A 23,584-nucleotide genomic window follows, 5' to 3' on the forward strand; every position below is an offset into this window, starting at 1 on the left:
CGCCCTTTGGCACACAGCTTGTCCCTCTGCATCTGCAAAAGCAATATTGAACAAGTCACCCAGATGCTGATCAATAGCTTAACAAACCCAGAGGTCTTGTTTTCATTTAGGAATACCATCTAGATTCCAACAACAGCTTGCCATTAAAAAAACCAACCAAAACAACCTATGCATACAAGCCTTAACACCTTTGAGGCTCAATCTACTTCACTACCATTCCAGCAGCTTCTCCCAGATAGTTCCAGTCATCCCTCTGACATCCTCGCCTGCTGTGAGGGCTTTTGCTCTAAGGTGGACTGTACAGTCTGTAATAAACAGTCTAGGCATATTAACATTGACTACAGACTCGTTATTCTTCCCCTGACTACCATTGCAATGTCCCCAGGCAGAGCAGCTCCAGCCTAGACACATGTGCAGACTGACACTGCACAGAAACAAGATAAATGACCTGATTCAGAGACATAAGATGACTCTCAGCAAGAATTACTCCCAGAGGGAAGATGCCTTTAGGTGAGAAGACCTAGGGGTGCGCAACGAAGAATCTATGGCTGCCGCGGAAGTCAAACACCACAGCCCGTGACAAAAAGGTATGGCTGCAACTACAACAATGGATGTGCAAAAAGCCAGGCTGTAAGACACAAGACCAAAAGGATGTGGAGAAGAAGTAGTCCCAGAAAAGGTTTCCGTAAAAACAGGCCGCTCAACAGCAGATATGCTGACGCATCCTGGATCACTGCTGAGAGAGAAGACAGTCCGTAAACTTCTCAGGTGTAAGACATCTGAGACAGACCTGTGCCTTCAGTTTCTAATGCAAGAAAGGAAGCGCTAAGCCAGCATTATGCTGATGAGTTGAGGCCCATGAGACCCTCTGTATGGCTACTGATGTATCCACCTAGCACAAAAAAGTCAATGGGAACATCAAGACCTGAGTAACATATGGTCTAGTACACAGAAAACAGACAACACAAACTACCTCCTTACCTACGAAGCCGCTTAGGGAATTATAGCTGATGGAAAAAACATGATGGCATGACATGGTGACTAAAGACCTAAAATGGACACTATATGACTATAGAAACTGGTGCTAAAAACATAATGGAGAAACAAGAACAAGAGACCTAACTGCTATAACTGACACTAGAGCAAGCCTCATTGAACACTTGTGGAAAAAGTCAAAACTGGAATAATTAGAAAGAGCTTGCGTGCCCAGGACTATGATAAAAGACACCTGACTGGAGATTGTTACGAGCACAAACAATACCCATCCTCTTCTTCAAGAAATTCCAGGGAAGACAGCAACACAAACCTGCACTGGAAATAAGTGCCTCATCAATGCCTCTTAGTAAGAAGAACTGACATCCAGATTGACGGTGAAGGGATGGATGCAAAAACTAAGTCAGAGAATGAAGTAAAAGGCACAGAGAAGCAGATACCTCAGAGTTCTGGAGGGTATATTTTAATGTACCTCATACTTTACAAGATGAGACTCATCTCACGTTCAGCCCTGCATATTGAGATGCGGAGGCCCGAATGGTTTACGCCGCATCTCTCGTGATTTTGTTGTACCTCCTGTCAGCTGTAGGGAGACTAAAGCAGAACAGACCTCATCGACACCCAAATCCAACTGAAAAAAACCTATCTGAGAAAGGCTGATGAACCCTCCTCCCTCTCCCAACCATCCCCCAGTCTCAAAACTTTAGAAACCCTTTCTCCTCTCCTGAAATGTCAGGGAAGGAACCCCACTCCTTCCCAACAGCTCCTTCCCTGTAGTTGCACCCCCAAACCCCCTGCATCAACCACTCCTCAGGAGCTGCTGTTCTGAGCCGTGCCCTGCGTTCTGCAGGCACCTCCTATCTTCCATCTTCCCACAAACTCCAGGGTCTGCTACAGGCCCGCAAAGTAAGTGGAGTCCTGAGGCTTACAGTCTACAGGAGGCCTTGCAACAAGCTGCAAAGGTTCTGGGGACAACATGCTACTCTGTGGGCAATCGGGTAGGCAATGAGCCATCCCATACCCTGAAAGACACTATGACTTGCATCCCTGCCGCTGTCTTGAAAAATGCTAAAACTCCATATACAGATGCATAAAACATGCTTACCCTAACCCCCTGCTAGATAGTCTCACCATTGGTCCTATTAAGAGGGCTTATATCAGCAACATACACAGCAAAACCAGTGAAAAAGATGAGGTTCTGCCTTTGTTAAAGTCAGGAATTACAGGAAAATGCAAAGCACCTAAAATAAAAAGTGCATATTATTAAACCATCTTGCCTTCCCCTGAACACTCAATACAAAATTACTGACCTAGGAAAAAAGCTGCATACAAATGTACTTCTACTATATATGCCACTGAACCTTGACTGTTCCTGAAGCTCTTACCTCAGACAGACACCTCTGCTTCTCTAAATATCAAAACACATCAGCCAAAATAGCTCAGACAAGTCAAAAGCAGCAATCAACTGAAGGAACAACAGAGCACTGACACCAGAGAAGCCCAGGAGCAGAATGAGCTCCCTGAGAGAGGCTGTGGCTCATATACCCCGGGGCCTCGCCCCCCACCCTTCCCACAATCACCTGGGGAAGGGGAGGGGTGAATCACCAGAAGGCATAAAGGTGGCCGGAGGAGCAGCAGGGAGTTTGCTCATCTGCCATAAGTTCTGTCAGAGCCTCCCTTTAGCATGTAAAGTGCTGAATGGAGAAAGCGACCCTTACTGGATACCTGCACTTTTACTACAACTACATCTATTGCATCAGCAATGTGATCAGGTAGGGAATTAAGCTTAATTTTTCTGGGGTGTAGACAGAAAAAGATAGATGTCTCACTAAGCTATGTAAGAAAGTAGTTCATTAAAAGCAATAACCATATTATTATCAAAAATTACATGCTTTATTTTTTTATATAAAAGCCCCAAATGCTATGGGATTACACTTCATTTCCAGCAAGACCACGCATACCACCTAACTTCTACCAGAACTATATTCTGTGTAGGACTGAATGACAAAGCAGAATTAGATCCCGTAAGAATCCCTTCTCAAAAATATCTCTGGTTGCAAAGTAAATTATTTACTGTAAGTTGACGACGATTCAGAGTCACCTTGAGGGTCTCTCTGACTGACTCCATAAAGAGAACTATATGAGTCCCAAAGGACAGAAAACACCAGAAAACCATGGAAATACAAGAAATGCATCAGAAACTGCATGAAGCAGCCTAATTAGCACCCAAGTAGCTAGAACAAAAAATAAATTGCAAAACGCAACAAAGAACACCGTGGGAGGTGTGTCGATAAAAAACAGAAGAGGGCTATTGCTTTCTTTGAAAAACTCAGGAGGAGATCTGAGCTGATGACAGACATCTTTGGGGTACCAGATACCAAATAGATGCATACTATAAGATGGAAAACAAAAAGACTGCTCTGGAGCACAAAGATGGCTTCGGAAAAGGTTCTGACAGAACAAGAGGCATCGTCACAGGGATTAGAGAGGTCCCAAAGGGGCCAGAGAGACCAAAGAAGCCTTGGAGACACGATGACCTCAAAAGGGAAATGAACAAAGTACAGATGCCCACAGGAGACCAGGGACCGAATGGAGGCACACGGAACGGATGAGAGGACAGAAAGACCGACCAGGGTAACACGTGCGGACTCGGGAAGCGTTCTGAGGGGAAAAGAGGGGTGCAAAGCGCCCTCCCGAGCTAAAACAGGGCTCTAGGGCACACGGGATGTCTCACGAGAGCTCGGCAAAGGGAGCGGAGCAGCCCCGGGCAGGCCTGAGAGACCAAAGAAGCCTCAGAGTTAACAATGAGGAACTCTGAATGGGGTTTCAACAAAGTACGGATGTCGTCAGGGGGCCGGGAGCTGAATGATGGCATCCTGAACGGCAAAGAGTAAGATAAGAGCGCTCTGCCAGAGCACAAAAAAATAAAATCAAAAGGCAGCTAAAGCATTACAAGAGTGCTGTGGAGTACAAGAAAGGGCTTGGAAGACATTGTTGTAGAGAGTAGAAAAATTGTGAGGGGGCAGGGTAAGAAAAGAAGGCTTGGAGACACAGTGAGGGCCTCGGAGTCTCAGGAGGGCATCTAGGCAAATTACAGATGACTGAGTGAGAGAGTAACCAAACAGAGACGCCCTCAATGGCAGAGAGAAAGATAAAGGAGCGCTGTGCAGCAAAGAAAGAAGGGAGGCTCTGACGGAACAAGAGAGAAAGGGCGCTAAAGTGCTACGAGGTGCCGTGGAGATCGAGGAAGATATCGGGAGGCATCGTGACTGTGAGGAGAGGGGTGCTGACAGACAAGAGAAGGCTTGGGGATGACAAGGAGGAACTCAGGTGATCATCTGATCAGAGTACAGATGGTCTCAGGTGGCCAGGGACTGAACACAGGAGTCCTAGATGGTGTAGAGGAACAAATGAGTGCTCTGTGGCTCAAAGATGGCCCCATCTAAAAGATGGATGTGGAGCACAAGGAAGGTCTCTGGAGGCTTCGTCACTGGACGAAGAAATGTCCTAAGGGAGCCAGAAAGACAGAAGAAGGACTGGGGACATATCACGAATGAGTGGTTTAGGCTGCTTAAAGAATCACCGTCAAGGATATTGGCAAAAGTAATTTTAATAGAAGTTTATAAAAATGCAACTTAACAGAATTCGATGGCAAGATTCACTCTATTACTTCCTAAAACATACAAAGAAAAGTCGAACTAGAATCGAATCAGAATAGTTTATACAGAGAGACCAGAGAAACAAAATGGTAAAGAGGACCCTCCCGTTGAGTCACGAGGTTCAGAATGGACGCCCTTGCTTTCTATACTCCTGACAGAGCTTATGTGCAGCTGCATCCAGACTTACTCTCAGACTTGGTCAATGGTTCATGCCTAAATGAAAGAGTACAAGGAACAAAGAAATCCTCCTGTTGAGTCACAAGGTTCAGAGAAGACCGGCTAGGTCCCCTCCTCGCCTCAGGTATCAAGGAATTAAAGGAAAAAATTAAGAAATGGGGACAGTGAACTAAAACAGAGACATGGAAAGAAAATTTAAAAGTTACAGGGACTAGGGAAGTAAAGGAAAAAATTAAAAAGAGGGACAGCAAACTAACTAAATGGTGACATAGAAAGTAAATTTTAACAGTGATGGGGTACATGACAGGAAAGAATTAAAAAACAGGGATAGGGAGCTTGATAAATGTAGACATAGAAGGAAAATTGAAAATGTGACAAGGTACAGGACAGACAGGAAGGAACTAAAAATAAGGACAGCAAACTAGATACATGTAGACACGGAAATAAAATTTTAAAAGCCAAGGCATTAAGACAGGAAAGAATTAAAAAATAGCGACACCAAGCTAACCAAATGAAGACATAGACAGAAAATTAAAAAGGTGAGGGCAGTAAGGAAAGACAAGAAATAAACAAACAACTGTGTAAAAGCAGACATAGAAAGAACATTTTAGAAGTGACGGGCATTAAGAGTGAAAAAAAAAAATTAAAAAATAGGGACAGCGAATTTAATAAATGGACATTCTGAGCGATCCAGAGGAGTCCTAATAGGACTCAAGCATCACTACAGGCATCTTGGAGAGGATACAGGGTGGAGACAATGCTTAGGGCAACAGTGAAAGTCTCCAAAAGGGTTGGGAGGAAAGCAGACAGGGGTTCTAAGGGGGCAACCAGGGCAACAGGTGCCTCTGGGGCACAACAACAGCTTCAGGAGGGGGTTCTGAGCTGAGTACAGAGAGCTGAAGAAAGTGAGAGGACCAGTAGAGGAGCCCTGAAGGGGACAGAGCAAAGCCAGAGTGCTCGGTGGCACAATGAAAGCCTCAGGAGGTGTTCTAAGGGAACTAGAGGGGTCAAAAGGGGATTATAGAACTAGAAGAGGTCTGTGGGGCACAAGAAAGGTTTCAGGAAAGCTCCTGAGTATGCCAAACAGATCCTAAGGGGCCCAGAGGGGCAACAGATTCCTCTGGGACGTGAGTGCCTCAGGAGAAGTTTTGAGCCACGTACGAGATCCTATGAGAGTTAGGGTGTCATTAGGTGGTCCTAGACTGAACAGAGGGCAAGCAGGCTGCTCTGGGGAACAATGAAGGCCTCAAGCATAGCCCTCAGCTGCAGGCCTGTTTTGACCCAGCCATCAGATCAGGCAGAGCAGAGGGCAGCAAGAAGGGTGTATCTCAAAACACTACATCTGGGAACAGATCAACCCAGAAGCAACAGCAAGGCTACTTCCAGTAGGTGAATAGAGGTGACCAGGGATCCTCTGGTACCTGGCACTCTGGCAGGCTCTTTGTGCACAGTTAAAACACAGATGAACATGGTGATGTTGGAGCTGCTGTGGGGGGTGTGGGGCTGTTCCTGGGTGTCTTGGGCCATTTTGGATTGAGAGCAGCCCTGAGGAGAAGTGCTTGGGGGTGCTGGTTGCCGAGAAGCTCAACATGAGCTGGCAGTGCATGCTCGCAGCCCAGAAAGCCAACCGTATCCTGGGCTGCATCAAACGAAGTGTGACCAGCAGGTCGAGGGCGGTGATTCTCCCCCTCTGCTCTTGTGAGACCCCACCTGGCGTCCTGCATCCAGCTCTGGGGTCCCCAGCATAAGAAGGACACGGACCTGTTGGAGCGAGTCCAGAGGAGGGCCACGAAGATGATCAGAGGGCTGGAGCACCTCTCCTATGAAGACAGGCTGAGAGAGTTGGGGTTGTTCAGCCTGGAGAAGAGAAGGCTCCAGGGAGACCTTCTAGCAGCCTTCCAGTACCTGAAAGGGGCCTACAAGAAAGCTGGAGAGGGACTTTTTACAAGGGCATGTAGTGATAGGACAAGGGGTAATGGCTTTAAGCTGAAAGAGGGTAGATTTAGATTAGATATAAGGAAGAAATTCTTCACCATGAGGGTGGTGAGGCACTGGAACATGTTGCCCAGAGAAGTTGTTGATACCCCAACCCTGGAAGTGTTCAAGGCCAGGCTGGACAGGGCTTTGAGCAACCTGGTCTAGTGGAAGGTGTCCTTGCCCATGGCAGGGGGGTTGGAACTATGTGATCTTTAAGGTCCCTTCCAACCCAAACCATTCTATGATGATTCTGTTATTTCTGTGGTCCTTATACAACTACAGTGCTCTTGACGTTTCCCTGGGGACTTCCCGTTCTGCTGCCTCAACAGGGCAGTTCTGCACCATCCCGTCCTGGTATTGCCACTCCTAACAGCTGCTGCCTTCACAGCTCCAATCTCTTGCAAAGCATCGCTACTGAGAGCCCCCACCAACCCCCATACCCTCTTTGGCACCCTGTTGCAAATGCAGGCGGCCTCAGCCCCTGGTTACAGCCCTGCTCATTCCCTTCCAGAATTGAGAAACACCCCCTGCCCCACACTGGGGGAGAAAAACAGGAAAACCTGTGTCCCCCTGATGGCTTATATGGGCTGGCACGTGAGCGACACAAGTGCCCTAAGGAACGGACAAGCAGATTGAACCCCAACGGGGCGGAGGAGGCAGCGGTAGCTGGAACTACAGCTCCCAGCCTACCACAGAATGCAACATAGCCAAGCTAATGCCCTGCTGGGAAACAACTACAAGTCTCAGTATGTCACGGGGCACATCAAAGCAAGTATGAGGAAATGATGCATCCCGGCATGCTGCACAGACCAACGCAGCCGACCGGCAGCTTCCTGTGGAAAGACGCCATCTCCCCGCATGCCCTGCAGACCAATAAGGCCGGCCGAAGCCCTATGGCGGAAGTCTTCAACTCCCGGCATGCCACGGAGACTTCACGTGGCCAATGGGTCGCCCAGCGTCGGAAAACTACGTGTCCTGGCATGCTGCATAGAGCAGCACGGCTCACCAGCATCTCGTTACGGGAAGACTACACGTCCCGGCATGCCGCGGGCTGCTGCGTTCTGAGAGGTTGAACTCTACGGGCTCAGACTCCCGTCCCCTTTCGTCCCACCCCTTCACCCGAGAGACCCACATGCTCCTGCGGCGCTCGCCTCAGAGCGCCGCGATTCGCAGCAACGCGGCCGGCCGCGGTTCAGGTCCGATGCTCCCCCTGCCGCCCTGCACCTCTCCGACACTGCCTATGCCTTGCCACGGCCTCGAGGCGCCACAGCCTACGCGCCACCGCCCCCCCCCCCCCCCCCCCCCCCGTCAGGGTTTTTCCCGGGACTCCCCTTTAGCACGGCCCTGACCTGACCCAGGTGGTCCCACGGCCCTACTCTGACCCGAGAGCAAGCCCCAGTGCTCCAGCAGCCTTGCACGTCTATGTGTACCCCCCCCATCTAGCTCCTCCAGCCCTGAGCCACCCACGACCCCGGCACGGCACCCTGCCCTCTTTGACCCGTGTAGTTCTCCCTGGGCCCCGTCTCAGTGAGCCTCCTTCTCCCCTCTGCCCCTTCCCTGCATTTCTGTCGCATTTTCTGGAACGTTCCCGGTCACAGGAACACCCACACCGGCCCCCCATTCACCTGTTCTGCAGTAACAGTCCCAGTGTGCAAGGCTCAGCACTGGCTCTGTTGTCCTGGTGGGGCCCACGTGCTGCAGCATGAACCCTGCACCCGTGCCCCCCCGCCCCTTCCCCGCATTTCTGTCGCGTTTCCTGGGACGTTGCTGGTCACAGAACACCCCCACCGGCCCCATTCACCTCTTCTGCAGTAGCAGTTCCAGTGTGCAATGCCTCTGTTGTCCTGGACTGGCCCAGGTGTGGCAGTATGAAGCCCACACCCATGGCAGCAACCCAGCCCAAGAGCCTCTGTCCCTGTGGGATGCGGAAGGGCCGTTGCCATCGGCCCCACAGGGCATATCCGATGCTTCTCATCCCCTAGCCCGGGCCCTCGGCCCGCAGGTGCAGGCCATAAACAGGCCATTGCCATCAGCCCTCTTGAGGACAGCTGTGGCTGCCAGGGCAACAGAGGCGTGCCCCAGCTGCTGAGAGCAGCTTGCCAAAAGCTAAAGGATTCTGGGGTGCATGGAAAGGAAAAAGCAGGAGAACAATCGGAGAGCTCTGGGGTGCAATGAAAGGAAAAAGAAGAATAAAAAAGGGAAAACATTAGCAGGTGAGAAGGAAATCATGTGACTCTGGGGGCACAGAAAAGCAAAGGCGGGGGGGGGGAGCTGGGCCACACAGAAAAGAAAAGAGATGATCCTACAGCACACCCGAAAAGCGCTGTGAAAACTCGGATGGGAGAAAGCTAAACAGGAAACATTGTGGCATGCTGCAATGCAAACGCAGGACCTTGGGCAGCACAGAAGGCCTTGGGGGCAAACTGAAATATGAATTCAGGAGTTCGGAGGGCTCCTGGGCATACCCAAATACAAATAAAGGGCCTTGGTGCACATCCAACGGGACGTATGGCATGCTATGGGGTTCAGCATGCTTGATAGGAAGTAGCCTGCAGCCATCACCAGACCCTGTGGAAAATCCATCTCCCAGCACCGCTTGCACTAACCCCTGCTCTTGACCCCAGATGTACCCAGGGCACCTCAGGGTGCTCACAGCAACCAGGAGCAGCTTGAGGACCTCACACAGCCCTGGAGGGGCCCTGGCTGGCCCCTGGATGATAGCAAATGCTACCAACAGCCCCGAGTGTCCCTGTCAATGCACGGGAAATCCCCCACAGCCCTGTGAACGGCACTGGGGCTGTCTGGGAAATCTTAATGATCCCAAAGGGGTCGGAGGAATCTTGGGACCAGCTGCCACCCCTCAGACACAATAGGCAACCTCCTTCCCTCGGGCACTGTCACAGGTGCTTACTGAGTCAAATGGACCGCAGGAGCCAGAGCCATGAGTACAAAGAGTAAACCAATCGTTAATTAATTATTACACATACACAACACTTGGGACTGAGACCTCCACGGGGCTTGATGGCATTGTGCTTTCCCCTTCTGTGAAACCTGAACAGTTGCTACTGGACTGTGCTCATCAGTCTGGAGGGGAAGGGTCAGCTCCTGCCTTTGCCCTCGATATGGCAAGTCACCCAGTGGCTGTCAGCCTCCCTCGAGCTTTTTCCTTCAGAAACAGAATTCGTTTCTGGGATTTGAGAGGAAAAACCCTGACTGCACCTGTCTGTGCTGCTGCCTCACCCTTAAACTAGCAGCCTGAAAGCCCATTTCACACCTCTCAGCTCCCCACCACCTCACCGGTCTGGCACGGGGCATCGTGCCTGCAGTGTCAAACCGAGACCTCAGATCAGAGCACAGAACTGAATGCTGGGTGGCAGAGGGGAAAGTTTTTGTCATGATCTTGACCACATGCATCGCCCAGCACCGAACATCAGGTGGCAGCTGGTGGGTGGCCAAAATGCACTTGCGTGTCTCAGCCAGTCGTCCCCACCACTAGGCATCCCCCAATGCTTGCTGTGCTGGTGTGGCACATTCCGCTGGAGCCCCTGGCTGTGGTGTTGCATTCGTAGCAACAAAGCAGGTTCAGAGCTGGGCCGCCTGCTGATAAAGCGAGGGCACGTACCGCTCCCTGCTCCTGCTCGGTCCATCCTGCATGATCCCACAGCTACGGGAAGGTTCGCTCCCACCTGGTTTCCAGTTCAGGGCCTGATGTGCCCCCTGACCCAGCCTCCTGGTGGCGGCACTGGTGACCCCTCAGTCACACGTGGCTCTGCAGTTGCTAGGGGCCCCTCGGTGTCCTCCTGGGGCCGCACAAAGCTGGCTACGTTCTTCCTCCTGGCCCTCCTGCATCTCTGGGCACCCTGTTCTGTCACTGTGCTTTTAAGAGTCTGCTTTCCTATTCCTTCATCCTTACTCTCTTCAAGAGCAAATGCACTCCTCAAGGAGTAGCAGTAATAGTGTTATGAGAGATGCACGTTGGAGCCCTCGGTCTCAGGAAGACAGCTTTCTGCTTCACGCAGCAGGAACAGAGTCGTCATAGGGTTCCCAGAAGTACTTCAACAATTATTTTTGTCACAGCGGGCATCGCAGAAAACCACCATAAGGCTTGCAAGCTCTCACGTAATACGTTTCGAGCGTGAAGATTCTGCTTAGTGCTGAGACCGGTCTACAGGAAAGTTGCGGGAGGCCACAACTAAATCTACTCTGCAGCCACAGGAACAGCCCAGAACTGGGAAACCTGAAAATAGCTTAGGACCACCCTCCAGAATGCACAGCACAGAATACTACTGCCTTACGTGTCTGACGGTTGCATAACGTGGGCGGAACAGCCTTTCACGTAACTATCTGGAAAAGCAGATGCAGGGTACTCTCGCTCATTGTTTCTGTGTCTGTTAGAAATGCGCTCTGAGCTGACTGACTTGCAAGAATGCTTGAGACCCAAGGTGGATGTGATTGTATTTTATACTAATTCTGGCTGTTCTGAAGAGTGGGGAGAGTCATCATCCATCAAGACTTCACGCTGTCATCTAAATATCCCATACTAATACATTTAATAAATGAAAATACAGATTTCAGCACATACATAATTTTGAAATTCATGTTGAAAACAAACAAGAACAACAACAAGCAAATCCTACCCCTGTGCAAAATACCATTTTCCGGTTTCACACCGTAGGCAGATGATCAAAACCAAGAAATAGCGATTTATACAAGCCAAGCCATCCCCGGCTTGGATGGATCACTTTACCTCTCCGTTCTAGTCATCGAGGCATGCATTGCCAATTGATATGGCCACAGCAACCCCTTTTAAATTTTACTGAATTCTGTCCACGTAACAAGAGCAGAATTTGATCCTTCTGCTGGGGAATGCTCTGCTAGTGATAAGCACCATACATACTGAGCTACCGAACATTGCATTTTGCAAAACCAGCAAATGCTGATTATGCTTGCTCACTACCAACTGGAAAAAAAAGACCTCTTTCACAGACTGAGACGGACGGCAGAACAGCTGAATAGTAATGCGATTATTCTGAAGTGTAGAACCCCAAGAAATCTAAGAAAGTAAAAGTCTAGTTCTCACCATTTCCTCGGGATCACTAAGGCAAACTGTAGGTTCAGTTACGCAAGATTTGTTTTAAAACCGGAAGAGCATTCTTCCCTCTTGTTCGAGGCCAGTCACTTAGAAAAAGCTGTATGGTACTTTAAAGAGATACTGAATACCAAAATACCAACACCTCTGTGTAAATCTTCACTGACATCTTTTTGGTCATTTCTACAGACAGGGTTGCCATATTCTAGGGATGATCTCCTAAAATATTCATTCAACAATTCAAAGTAAATCACCATTATTAGCAGAAGCGCTTTGAGAGAATGCTCCACTATGCTCAAAAACGCGAAAGCCCTCTCTCAGCTGCGTGCTTAACATGTTACAGACCTATGCTGCCTTTTCTTTCAGTATATTAATATATTTATGGTTTTTTATATTTTTACCCTGCAATAAATTGCATAATATTATAAATGTCAAATCTACAAAATTATTGAGAATCATACATAAATGAAGAAGGCAAATGTAATAAAAAAAAGTGAGCAACATCAAAGACCCTCACCATTCATCAGTAAAACTCTGAGATGCGTACATACTATTGTCCATTCTTGTAATGACTGAGTATTATCTAGCACTTTGCTTTTATTTACTTACGAGGAGTCTCCAAACTAAAATTTCATGAGGTTGAGGTATGAGACATACCATTAAATTGAGCTACCGACCTCAAGTTCCCTTCACAGCGAGTGCTGATACAGTTGCTAAAATTGAACATGTGATCCACCTGAAGGAATGCTGGGGTCTAATTTTGGACAAGATAAATGATCCTTGTGTTTATGAGAGCTCATGTGAGACAAATGACACAAATGGCTATCGCAAACCACTTCCTTTACCTCAGTGACACTGAACGAGACCCTGGGGGCACGGAGCTGGCACGCCACGACCACTGAGAAAGAAGGACGCGTGCCACTAGGCCGCACAGGAAGGCCACCTTCCATCGGGGTCACTGAGAGAACTGGACTGCGACCGAGCAGCGTCACAGATTCTTCCCATGTTCTACTGTTCTATACGTCGGGAACAGTCAAAGATCTGAGCTGCAGAAAATTGTACGTCAGCTGGTTTTACACCCTTTTTGGCTTGATCTCTGAACATTTCACTCTGCAACTAAGGATCTGGTCCTTGCTTCGTGAAAAAGCATCTGCATATATGGAAGACAATGTAGATCTGCAACGAGCATGCCGATAAACATCATTAGGGCGGCGATCTCTTTGGCACGACAGTCTAACTTTACTGCCCCTCCTATTATGCTACCTAAGTTGGATCTGTACAGAACAATTATACAAAAAGGATCGTTCTTCCTGAAAGTGGCAAAGCCAAATTGTGACTTTACTGTAAGATTCCTCTTTCAGGTCAGCAGTCTCGAATGCAGTTTATCAGCAACAACTCCTGTTGCTTCTGCTCTTAGGAGAGGCGATCAGAGTTCATTTTTCGAAGTTTGGCAGGAAAATTATCTTCCAATTTCATCTCTAGAGCACACATACTTGGAGGGTTCTTATGTGACTTGAGATCGCCAGTAGACTGATTCAAAGCCTCGGCATTTATTTTTAAGGCTTTCAGCTGTATCCTGTCATCATGGTCTTCACCATCAGAGATGGGACTTATTTCTTGAATTTTCAAGAGATCTCCAGTACTGCAAGCTTTCTCTGTGTTACTGGAACTCATTCTCAGGGCTCTTCTTGGAAGGTCTTCCTTTCTTGAGCCGATCTTCTGAAGTTTAAAAGGGAGCTTGTTTTTCTCTCCTGCACTATCAATACAGTCAAGTGAACAAACCTGTTCTCTTCCGGTTTTGTTATTATCGACAGGACTATTTAAAGGAGATGATAGGGACAGTTTTTCTTCTTGCTCTTTAACGCTGTAAGGAGGAGTGGGGACTTCAAATGTAGCATGAAACTGAGAATAATCGACACGGAAAAAGCCGTCTTCTAGGGACATTACCGGGAGGAATCTGTGACCCCAAAGAACTTCATCTTCTGTATATGAGGTCCTAGCTTGACACGTCATTCCTATGGAAACAGAAACAAGAGCATGACGTTCTAAGGTGAGCAAGTAGACCAGCATACGGAACGCAAAATACAAAGTAAGGCTGACAGATAAAAATCAATTGTAGCCTGTAAACTAACAAATTTGTAGATTGTAAAACGGAGCGATTGCTCCTAGTCAATCTCCTGACAGTCAATGGAGTGCCTCTAATTGATTGACCAGATTTTTATGCAAATATTGGATTAAATATCGCAGACCCACACCGAGCAAACAGCTTTTGATAAAAGTAAAACATAAAATTAAGACAGTATTAGTTTGCTAGCAATGACAATCTTACAGTTTGTATGTAATACTGTTTCTCGGAAGTCACCTTGGGAGAAAGAACCATTGCTTGGCAGAGGCTTACAGAATTCTCTGGCAAAGATCGGGCGTGGGGGGAGCCAAAGCTAAAAGAAAAATTTAATCTTCCATTCCTTCTATAGGCTAGGCTACTTTTTCTCCAAATAATATGTCAAGACAAAAGCTGTGCAGAGACACTGCGGCTGTCTTCCACGCTAAGACATAGGTACCGCTGTAAAGCTTGTAGAATAGTTTGTTCCACTTACTGCAAACATACATAATTGGCACTATTTACGTGTGTGAACTGACGGCTAAAATGCATTCTAACCAAGCCAACAAATCTGTTACAATCTCAGCACAACTGTGCTAATGATAATTAATACAAATATCCCAGGTGAGGAGAAGTTTAAGACTTCCTGTCCTGGTACTCTTCAGAGGCAGAATTAGCACTCAGTAAGTCCAAACTCTGATTTGCTCTCTGGTTACTGCTACATTAATTCTCAGACAAGTGTAAAATGTTTCCTTTGCTATACTCGGTTAGGTTGAGGTTATCTAAGATACTTATGCTTATCTAAGATACATGGTTCAGTTGTGGGATGAGAAGAGGCTTCCGGGGGGATTTAAAGACTGTTGCACTCGAGGTGAAAGAGTGTTCTGCCCCGGTGGATTGTGTATTTGTTTAGGGCCCAGTCCAGCACGTGGATAGCAATCAGTCGGTTCCGTTTCCTGACCGGCATGAGACGACTGCACTTGTTTGTGCCAAAAGGACATTCCTGTTTCTAAGGCGGGAACCCGGCAACTGGTAGTCTTGTTGAAAGAAGGACAAAAATGCTCCTTGATTAATCAAAGTTTAAGAAATCCTCAAAAGAAGGGAGAGGAAGATCAGAATACCAATGAACCTACTACATAATTTGGACTTTTAACAGTATGCATGGATCCTCGACGCAGAGCTTCTTACGTAACCGCAGGGCATTGTCACAGGATTTGTAAAAGTATTAAGCCTCAAAAGACAAGGCCACGGTCAGCTGTCATCTGGACAACGCCGTATCAGAATTAAAAAAAAAAAAAAGTTAAAAAAACCCAAAAGCCCTGCTCATATTTGCCGATAACCACATGTTCCTACAATCTTTGCGACTATGTGGTCTGTATTTGTACTGTAAAACTGGATTTGTTATTTTGCATTCAATTTAATGCAAGCTAGGCTGAAAGTGATTTTGCAGCCCTGGCAACTTTAAAAGTTCAATGTTCTTTCGGAGTGGTGGTCCTTAAAACAGGAATCTCACAAGGGTGTTGCACTCCTCCTCTACATGCCATACTGAAAGAGTGGCAGGGCGCATCTCTTCTTGGACGTACTGGCCACTTTGGGCATCAATAGTGCAGAGCCCTGTGGGGAAGGGAGGTCTCCTATTGGCTGGTAAAGGCCACTGAAGCTCTGTAGCATATGGCAGGATATTCTGGAGCATCCAGGATTAGCATCCTGAAAGGATTAACAGCTGCCTCGCTAAAAATATCAGGACTGGAAACAAAGACTAAAAATTAGAGCATGCATATTATTCTAAACCTTACCGGTAGTCTCAACGATTCCTTCAAGGATGACAACTATTTCAAATTGCTCGCTTCTTAGTGATCTTTGTGAGAGACAAAAGAATGGGCTCTTTGAGTTAATTTCATGACAGATGGTTAATGGGGAAACTAAAAACAGCTGGTCAGCTCCAGTTCCAAATCCAACATCCAGTTCACACTGGTCTAGCGGCAGAAATTCTCCCTCCGGTGTCTGTCGGGACTAAAGATGAAAAGATGATTTAGTAATCACTACGTGAGGCAAAACATGAAAAGCGATGCAATGAAGTATAAACCTGCCTCCTTCATAATATTGTCATCTATATATTAGGTCTGGGGTCTTCATAACAGAGATGTAAGTAATGCTAAATACTATAAGGCTACTAAATATGACCAATTTTGACTTTTCTTATCATGCCACTAGATATCATCGTCATCTACAAACTTTACTATGAGATAGATAGATAGATATATATATATCTGTATTTTGACAAAAACACTGGTACCATACTACACGCCTTATAATGGATGTTCACCGTGAACATCCTGCGACAAAAGTTCCCGTTAATGAGAACAAAATCTACAAGTCAGTCACATTTTAATCCATTGCCTGAATTTGTGTTTCATTATTTTTACGTGTACCTAATTTTTGTTCGGCAGACACTGTGATGTACTAACTCAAAGGTAAGCATCATAGTCTGGTAAGTGACATTTCCACAAAACCGTCTGAATCAATATTAACAATGCTATCATTCCATGCCAATTTGCATGTACCACCTCCTGTATGTTGATCTTAATAATGAACTTATGATCATTATTAAGCTAAGTGCCCCGTTTTTACTCACGCCATTTCACCGGTCCAATAAAAATACCGATATGATAGCTTGCCCCTGCCCCATAGTGTTCCCCCCAAATTTTCCTGGTATTCAAAGTATAATTAAAAATTACATCAGTTGACCAGCTCCTCAGCTGATTGTTTTCAAGGTCTCTGGTGGAAATCGCCCATTAACATTAAAAGCTTTGCAGAGCCTGTTTAAAATCCTTTCTGCTTATTGCTTGATTAGAAAGCACTTAACTCTTTAAGAAGCCAACTACCGATTATAAATGATAGATTATTACAAAGTTACTAAATAGTTTTAACTGTGTTGCATTGGTACTGACAAATGTATTGGTTCCATTGCTTGGAAACACAATTCATTAGTCCTAGGAGGAAGCCGAAGCTAGCAGTTTTGCTGTTGACTTAGATCCGACTGGTATTCTTTTCAGAAAGTTTCTGTCTGCAAAAAAAAATCCCTAGGCAACTAGTGTACCTTCAGACTGTCTCTCCGCTTCGCCTGTATCTTAAAAATGCTGAATTTTTAACTGCCTGGTATTTACTGGTGATTACATAACCAGTTAGGGAGCTGGTAGAGTACAGCTCCTTATTAAATACAATGCATTATTTCACTTATGTGCTATGTGTCTATTTTCCTGCTGAGGGGAAAAAAAAAATTCTTCCTATCCAAATAACGAAGTTCTCCCTTACACAAGAGTCAGTTTCTCCACTACTAATGAGGATAGGGAAAAAAAATATCAGCTGATCGCTTGTAAAAGCATTCTCACGGATTATTTGTGCTTTGAAAGGTAAAGGATAGTGCTATAAAATAAAAGCGATCAAAAACACTACTACGTAGCAATCGTGACAGCCTCCATTATACGCAAAGGTGTAATCAAACTACTGCAAAAACATCCTTTCTCTTTTCCTGAGGGAACCTGCAGAACTAAGCTGCAGACTATGCCACTGCTTTTGTTGCCTGGCTACTGTTGTCCAGCAGGTGCACAAATTGGTTGGCAATACATGATCTTTGCTCCAAGGTAACAAGGCTCAACATGAGCTGTATGAACCAACATCTAAACCTCAAATTTTCCCAAAGTTTTATCAAATACAATTATCTAGACAAAGATGTGCATATTTGCACAAATTGCTGCCTGAATGACTTGAGAACTGTTTCATCTACAAACCATTTTTCTCTGTGGAAGAGTCTTCGATCAAATCCACTCAATAGTAAACAAATCCAGCGAGGATGATTAGAGGTAACAGATCTGGGAGAAAGCAAAAGGTTGTGTTTGAGGTATTTGGTATTTTACATACAGGACTGATTTATGCAGGGCATGGAGAATGTTTAAAAGAAACTTATTTGTTAAATAAAAAGAAATTAACCTGAATGAAGATAGCTTAATAGCCCTAATATGTTAAGACTCCTCCCCAGCAACCTTTGTTGCGTATATATAGCTTTATTCAAAGGATCACAAAACAGGGCAGAGGACTATAACCTGTCAGCAGTAAGTGTGGAAGGAAAACTTGTGATTCTTTATTTTGACCACCCGTATAACACAAAGCCAAATAAATTCCGCAGATTAATACATGTTTGAACAAGGGCACAATTACTTAGAAATGCCCCAGCTTTCATTTTAAAGGTGGCCAGAGATGGAGAATCCAAAGGTCTAGATGAGCTGCTCTGAAGGTTAATTGCCTAGCAGCTAAGAAAAAAAAGACTCTTTCTGCATCCGGATTTTTCCACCTTTAACTTTCTGCCACAGGATCTTTGTTTTGTTTCTTATTACCAGGCAGACTTCCATTGCAACATCACTTGGTCTGTTTTTGTGTCTGACCAAACATTTTCTGACCTTCAAGTCTTCTCTCCTATCCTTTATCCATTCTCGGTGCTTTTCTAAACCCCGTTATTTATGCACATCCTTTAACCAGACGCAACGCAGTTTTATTATTATTAACTCTCTTTCAGTTTGATTGTTTAGAGAACTCACATAACTATGTTTTGATATCCAGGTGGACTAATTAGGCATTGGAGCAGAAAAAGCAGGATGCAAAAGACAGATGGCCACCGAGCTTAATTTTGCAGGACATTGTAGAGAAACTCAGGAATCTAGAAAATGCTAAACTGGTACGTGCTAATTTGCCATACAATACTACGGTATTTTCAGTTCTGGTATTTGAGAGGAAAAACTCCGACCTCGCCTATCTGTGCTTCTGCCCCACCCTTAGACTAGCAGCTTGCAAGAACATTTAATACATATTACATTACTGAAATAGTATGAACTTGTTACTTTGATACCGCTGTTAAAGAATTGCATGGTTTTTTGGTAGTGAGTTTATAGCTCCAGCTATACCTGGAGCTCTAGCTTAGATAATACCCAGGATGACTGCCACTTTCTAATATAGTTTAATTGCCCCAAGCTGTAAATGCGACCTGAGTGAGCTGAACTTGTTCAGACCAGAGAAGAGATGGCGTAGAGGGGGATCTAATAGCAACCTTCCAAAACCTAAGGGGATGAAAATCAAGAAGATGGAGCCAGGCTCTTCACAGCAGTGCATAGCAGGAGCAAGAGAGACAACAGGCCTAAGTTGAAACAAGAGAAGTTCAGACTGGATTGAAGAAAAACTCTTCCATCACGAGGACAGTTAAGCAGTGGAAAGGCTTGCCCAGCAAGCAACCTCCTTAGAGGTTTCCAAAACCAGATTGGAAAAAGCCCAGAGCAACCTGGACTGACCTCCTAGCTCACCACGCTTTGAGCAGGTTGGACTAGAGACCTCCTGAGGTCCCTTCCAACCCAAATTATTCTGTGATATTAAAAAACGTATCGTCTGCACTTTCTGCACGTGCCCTGCCTATCGAGTTACTGAGATCACAATACAATGGGTCTCCTTACTTATTTGCAATGCCTGTCATCTGCCATCTGCGAACTTTCTGTTACAATTTTGTTTGCTTTCAGCTTACTCAAAGTTATTAAACAGTACAGCACAAAGAATAGGTGCCTGCTGGTCATAAACCAAAGTACACTGGCTCTACGGCTACTATGCTTCACTATTCTATTTTTAAAATTATTGCTTAGCACATGTTGAAAACAGGCTACGATGATTTTGCATTCCTCGGCTTTCTGAATCAAAACGTCCTACACTACTAGCTGAAACACTTTACAGACCACTTTACACACCAACACTCTCATGTTTATCAGCGACCCACGTAGCCCCATCAAGAGAAGATAAAAATAGGTATCGTAACTAATTTAAAAAAAATCAATACTAATCACCATATGGTGGATGCTGGTTGCTGCTGCTATCACCAGATCACTCAGGCGCACTAGTGAGGTCCAGGAATTAACAGGCAGAAAAATACAGTTCGCTGTGACACTAAAAAGGCGAGGACCTGGAACTGCACATTTTCAGCATCTAGTTCCAACCTGCTTCTTTCTATTTCTTGCCCCAGGAGTTTGCTTCTTCCTGCTTCTAGAGCACTCAATGTAAATTAGACTCAGGTTTCTGGAAAAGTTTTTGCTGAAACATGCACACTTAGTCTTGTAACTCTGTTTTCCAAACTCCCCACAACTCGGTCCAAAAAGGGCCCCAGACTTTTCCGTGACATCACTATGCCATCCTGCCATGGACCAAAAAAAAGCTAGCACAGTGTCGTGGCACCACCGTAATCTACCGAATATCCTAGGGCATATATCACACTTTCAGAAAATGCCATTGAGAGAGACTTAGATTGGTGCACTTTCTTTACAAATGTAAATCCTTGGGGCTCCATTGGTCACGCTGAAACACTATGTTCACTACTAAATACGGCTCCTATCTCAAGTACAAAAGTGTGATAAGACATGTTTCTTCACATTCTTTCACCGTGACACAAGTAAAAAAAATCCTAGCTATCTAATCGGGTTCAGGGGAAGTGTAGCAAGATCAGCTGTCAACAGCACTGCACGAAGCACAGCGGAAAGAGCACAAATCACAAAAAGGCAGAACTCGCTGAAGATAAATGGTAAGCGAGATCCAGCACATTCACCGTAAGTTTACAGGACGCACAAAGCTACTTCAAAGCAGCTGATGTAAGTTCGCACATTGCCGGAATGGCCACTATGACTGCCAGAACAGTGTGTCCAGTTCAAGGGGCACCTCAACGAACTGAGGAGGATTTACGGAAAGACATGAGAACTAATACCGCGCCTTGTAACGAGGACCGAGGGGGCAGCTAGTACACAAACATTCACTTCTATACCTTCCTGTGTCCATAGATTGTATTTGCCAAAGGTCGCAAAGCAGGTTGAAGACAAGTCATGGGCATGATGATCGTTCAAAAGAAATCAAGTATTACTCACTGATTCATTGTCTAGTCTACGAAGCAGCTATCATAAGACAAATCGGTCAAGCAGGTCCATCAAATGTCCTTGTGTCTTCTGTCCCAATCATCTGCATACCAGCATTTTGTAGCAATGGAATTATCAGCAGAAAGTACACCACGTTGTGTGTTCGGTGTCTTATTTCAAAAGAAGTTTATACAAATTGCTATCATTGTAAAAACAGAACTGTGACACCGCTTTTATTCCTCTTTGACTTGCATTCCGTCTTGGATGATGGACAGACTTAAATACTTTAGAGGAGGCTTTCTGCTAATTTTTCATAGTTAGAGATCAACAAAAATCATGGTTTAGCTGGCTTTCCGATTTCTACAAAAATCGCTCCATTGTAACTCCTGACAGCCTGTTCCCATATATATATATATATACACACACAAACTCTTTTTGAGTCTTAGCAGGTACTCCATTTTAAATGGTATTCTGCGGCAAAAAAAATTAACAGCTCGGTCAGGCTACTTTCCTTCTGTTTTGTGCAGAACACTTTTCTCATTTAGCATTGTCCTGTCACCTACTGTATCATGCTTGTTTCTGCAGATTATTAAAATAGCCAAACCGTTGCTCCAAAGAGAGGATTACCATAGAGAATATAGAACATTTACGACATTCAAATACGATATTCTGAAATTAACGTCATCACTGGGATCTAGCTTCTGATGCTCCCCATCAAGTGTGCTCCCGTGACAAGACATAGCTGCTATGAGCTGCTACGTTGCTTCGTCTTGGCATGCCACATGCGGTGTTTTCCTTTCGTTCTACTCCTGCCCGATGTCTCTTCCAGACTTCCATGCCTGCCAAACTCTACTGTTTCCTGATAATTTCTTTTTTTTTTTTGTTATGATCTCCTTTGAATTCCAGTTTTCCTGCATTCTGAATTACGCTGACCATTGTCAGTGAATAATAAATAGATATTGGTAACAATCAAAGGGCCTTTCCACTAAAGCACCTGCACAATCTCTCTTGAAATGCTGGGAGGCTACTGGCTGGAACCATGGGATAAGAACTGCAAGTTAAAGCTCCTCAAGTTTCCCCAAGGGGAAGAGGAGGTCAAGGTTGATCTTTGTCCTAATTAAATGTCACCACAAAACAGGTATAATCAATTTCTTATTCCCAGCCATCACCTGCTAAGGGGCATGCCTTAGTATCCCTCCCTGCAGCTATCCTGTATCCTGAGACATCCATCCTTCCTGGCCACATTGGCTTCCTGCCAGCCTCACAATCTACTGGAATGCCCCTGGGACCTCTCTGATGGGACTGTCTTTTCCCCAAGCCTGCTTGGTTCTTTTGCGGCTCCCACTATGGGCAGCTATGGCAAATTTTTCCAAAGCCCTTCACGCTCCCCCAGCCACGTCCTCTCACCCACATGCCAAGGGACAGGGCAGCCATCCTGGTGGGCAGCAGAGCCCACCAGCAGGCAGCAGCAGGGGCTGCACAGGGGAAGCCCCATGCTACCTGCACTATGGGTACGTGGTTGCACTTGGCCCGCGCCCTGCCCGCGTTGCCCACCGCAACGCAGGCGCCCCATGCCGCTCGCTGTCGCGCAAGGCCTCACCTTGATCAGCTTGCAGCGGATCTGGGCGGACACCATGTGGCTGTTGCGGAGGTTGCCGACCCGGAACATGAGGCAGAGCTTGCCATCCCGCTGTGAGACAACGGCAGCTCGGCTGAACATGAGGGTCTCAGCTCGCTTCTTGGGCTGGGACATCTTGATGAACATGCAGCCGATGAGGAACGCATCGACGATGGAGCCCAGCAGCGACTGGAAGAGGAAGAGCACGATGCCCTCAGGGCAGCGCTCGGTAATGTAGCGGTGCCCGTAGCCAATGGTGGCCTCGGTCTCTATGAAGAAGAGGAAGGCGGAGGGAAAGTTGTACACGTTGGCCACGCATGGACTGTAGGTGTCATCATGCGCCTGGTGCAGGTCACCTCGCAGATAGGCGATGCCCCACCACATAGAGGCCATGACCAGCCAGGCGACTGTGTAGGTCAGCAGGAAGATGAGCAGGTTCCAGCGCCACTTGAGGTCCACCAGCGTGGTGAAGAGGTCGGAGATGTAGCGGCTGCTCTCGCCACCCAGGTTTCCGTGTTGCACGTTGCAGCGCCCGTTCTTGTCCACGAAGCGCTGCCGCTCTCTGCGGGTGCCGCTGCGAGCCGGACCCACCACCTGGTACTCGTCCCCAAACTTCCTGCGCACGGCAGACATGCTGCTGGCTGCCGAGGCCCTCCGCGGGCGCGGTGAGGATGCGGCGGGGCGGCGGAGGCGCCTCGCCACCTGCGCGCAGCAGCCGCCGAACGCGGCGCCGGTCCCCGGGGAACGCGGCGCGTCCGGATGCCCGCGGAGTGGGAGTCAGCCGCCGCCAGCGCTGTCCGCTCGCCGGCAGCGCCGGGGAAGATCGGGTAGAGCGGCCGCGACGAGCCCGAGAACACGCCAGCGGGACTGCGCAGCCGGCTGGTGAGCGGGACCAGTGGACGGGGGCGGGGCGGAGCTCGCCGGGGACCGGGGCGGGGACAGAGCCGGGGTCGGCTCTCAGAGTCCCGCGGGGCCGCCTGCGGCTGCGCGGGGTCTGGCGGTCAGGGCGGCTGACCCGGGAGGAAGCGGAGCGATGAG

The 23,584-nt window shown here is 46.9% G+C and overlaps 1 protein-coding gene across 5 annotated transcripts; it reads right to left on the reverse strand.

Annotated features, from left to right (window-relative positions):
* Positions 1 to 23,180, reverse strand: LOC104252745 (potassium inwardly rectifying channel subfamily J member 3). Of its 5 annotated transcripts, none has more exons than XR_009484509.1 (4): positions 22,529 to 23,180; positions 15,793 to 16,009; positions 12,741 to 13,910; positions 1 to 32 (listed from the first exon to the last, which is right to left on the reverse strand). XR_009484509.1 is itself a non-coding variant. In XM_059830389.1 (4 exons), the coding sequence occupies exons 1-4, from the start codon at positions 23,177 to 23,179 to the stop codon at positions 13,309 to 13,311; spliced, it is 1,470 nt and encodes a 489-aa protein (XP_059686372.1). In that variant the 5' UTR covers position 23,180; the 3' UTR covers positions 11,335 to 13,308. The 5 variants fall into 5 exon arrangements, 4 of the variants coding, with proteins under 4 accessions (XP_059686372.1, XP_059686371.1, XP_059686374.1 ...); XM_059830389.1 differs by lacking the exon at positions 1 to 32 and adding an exon at positions 20,402 to 20,410 and having other exon boundaries at positions 11,335 to 13,910; positions 15,793 to 16,000; XM_059830388.1 differs by lacking the exon at positions 1 to 32 and having other exon boundaries at positions 11,335 to 13,910.
* Between the last annotated feature and the right edge of the window lie 404 nt (positions 23,181 to 23,584).

Source organism: Gavia stellata, chromosome 28, assembly GCF_030936135.1.
Source record: "Gavia stellata isolate bGavSte3 chromosome 28, bGavSte3.hap2, whole genome shotgun sequence".
In the NCBI taxonomy this organism is placed as follows: domain Eukaryota; kingdom Metazoa; phylum Chordata; class Aves; order Gaviiformes; family Gaviidae; genus Gavia; species Gavia stellata.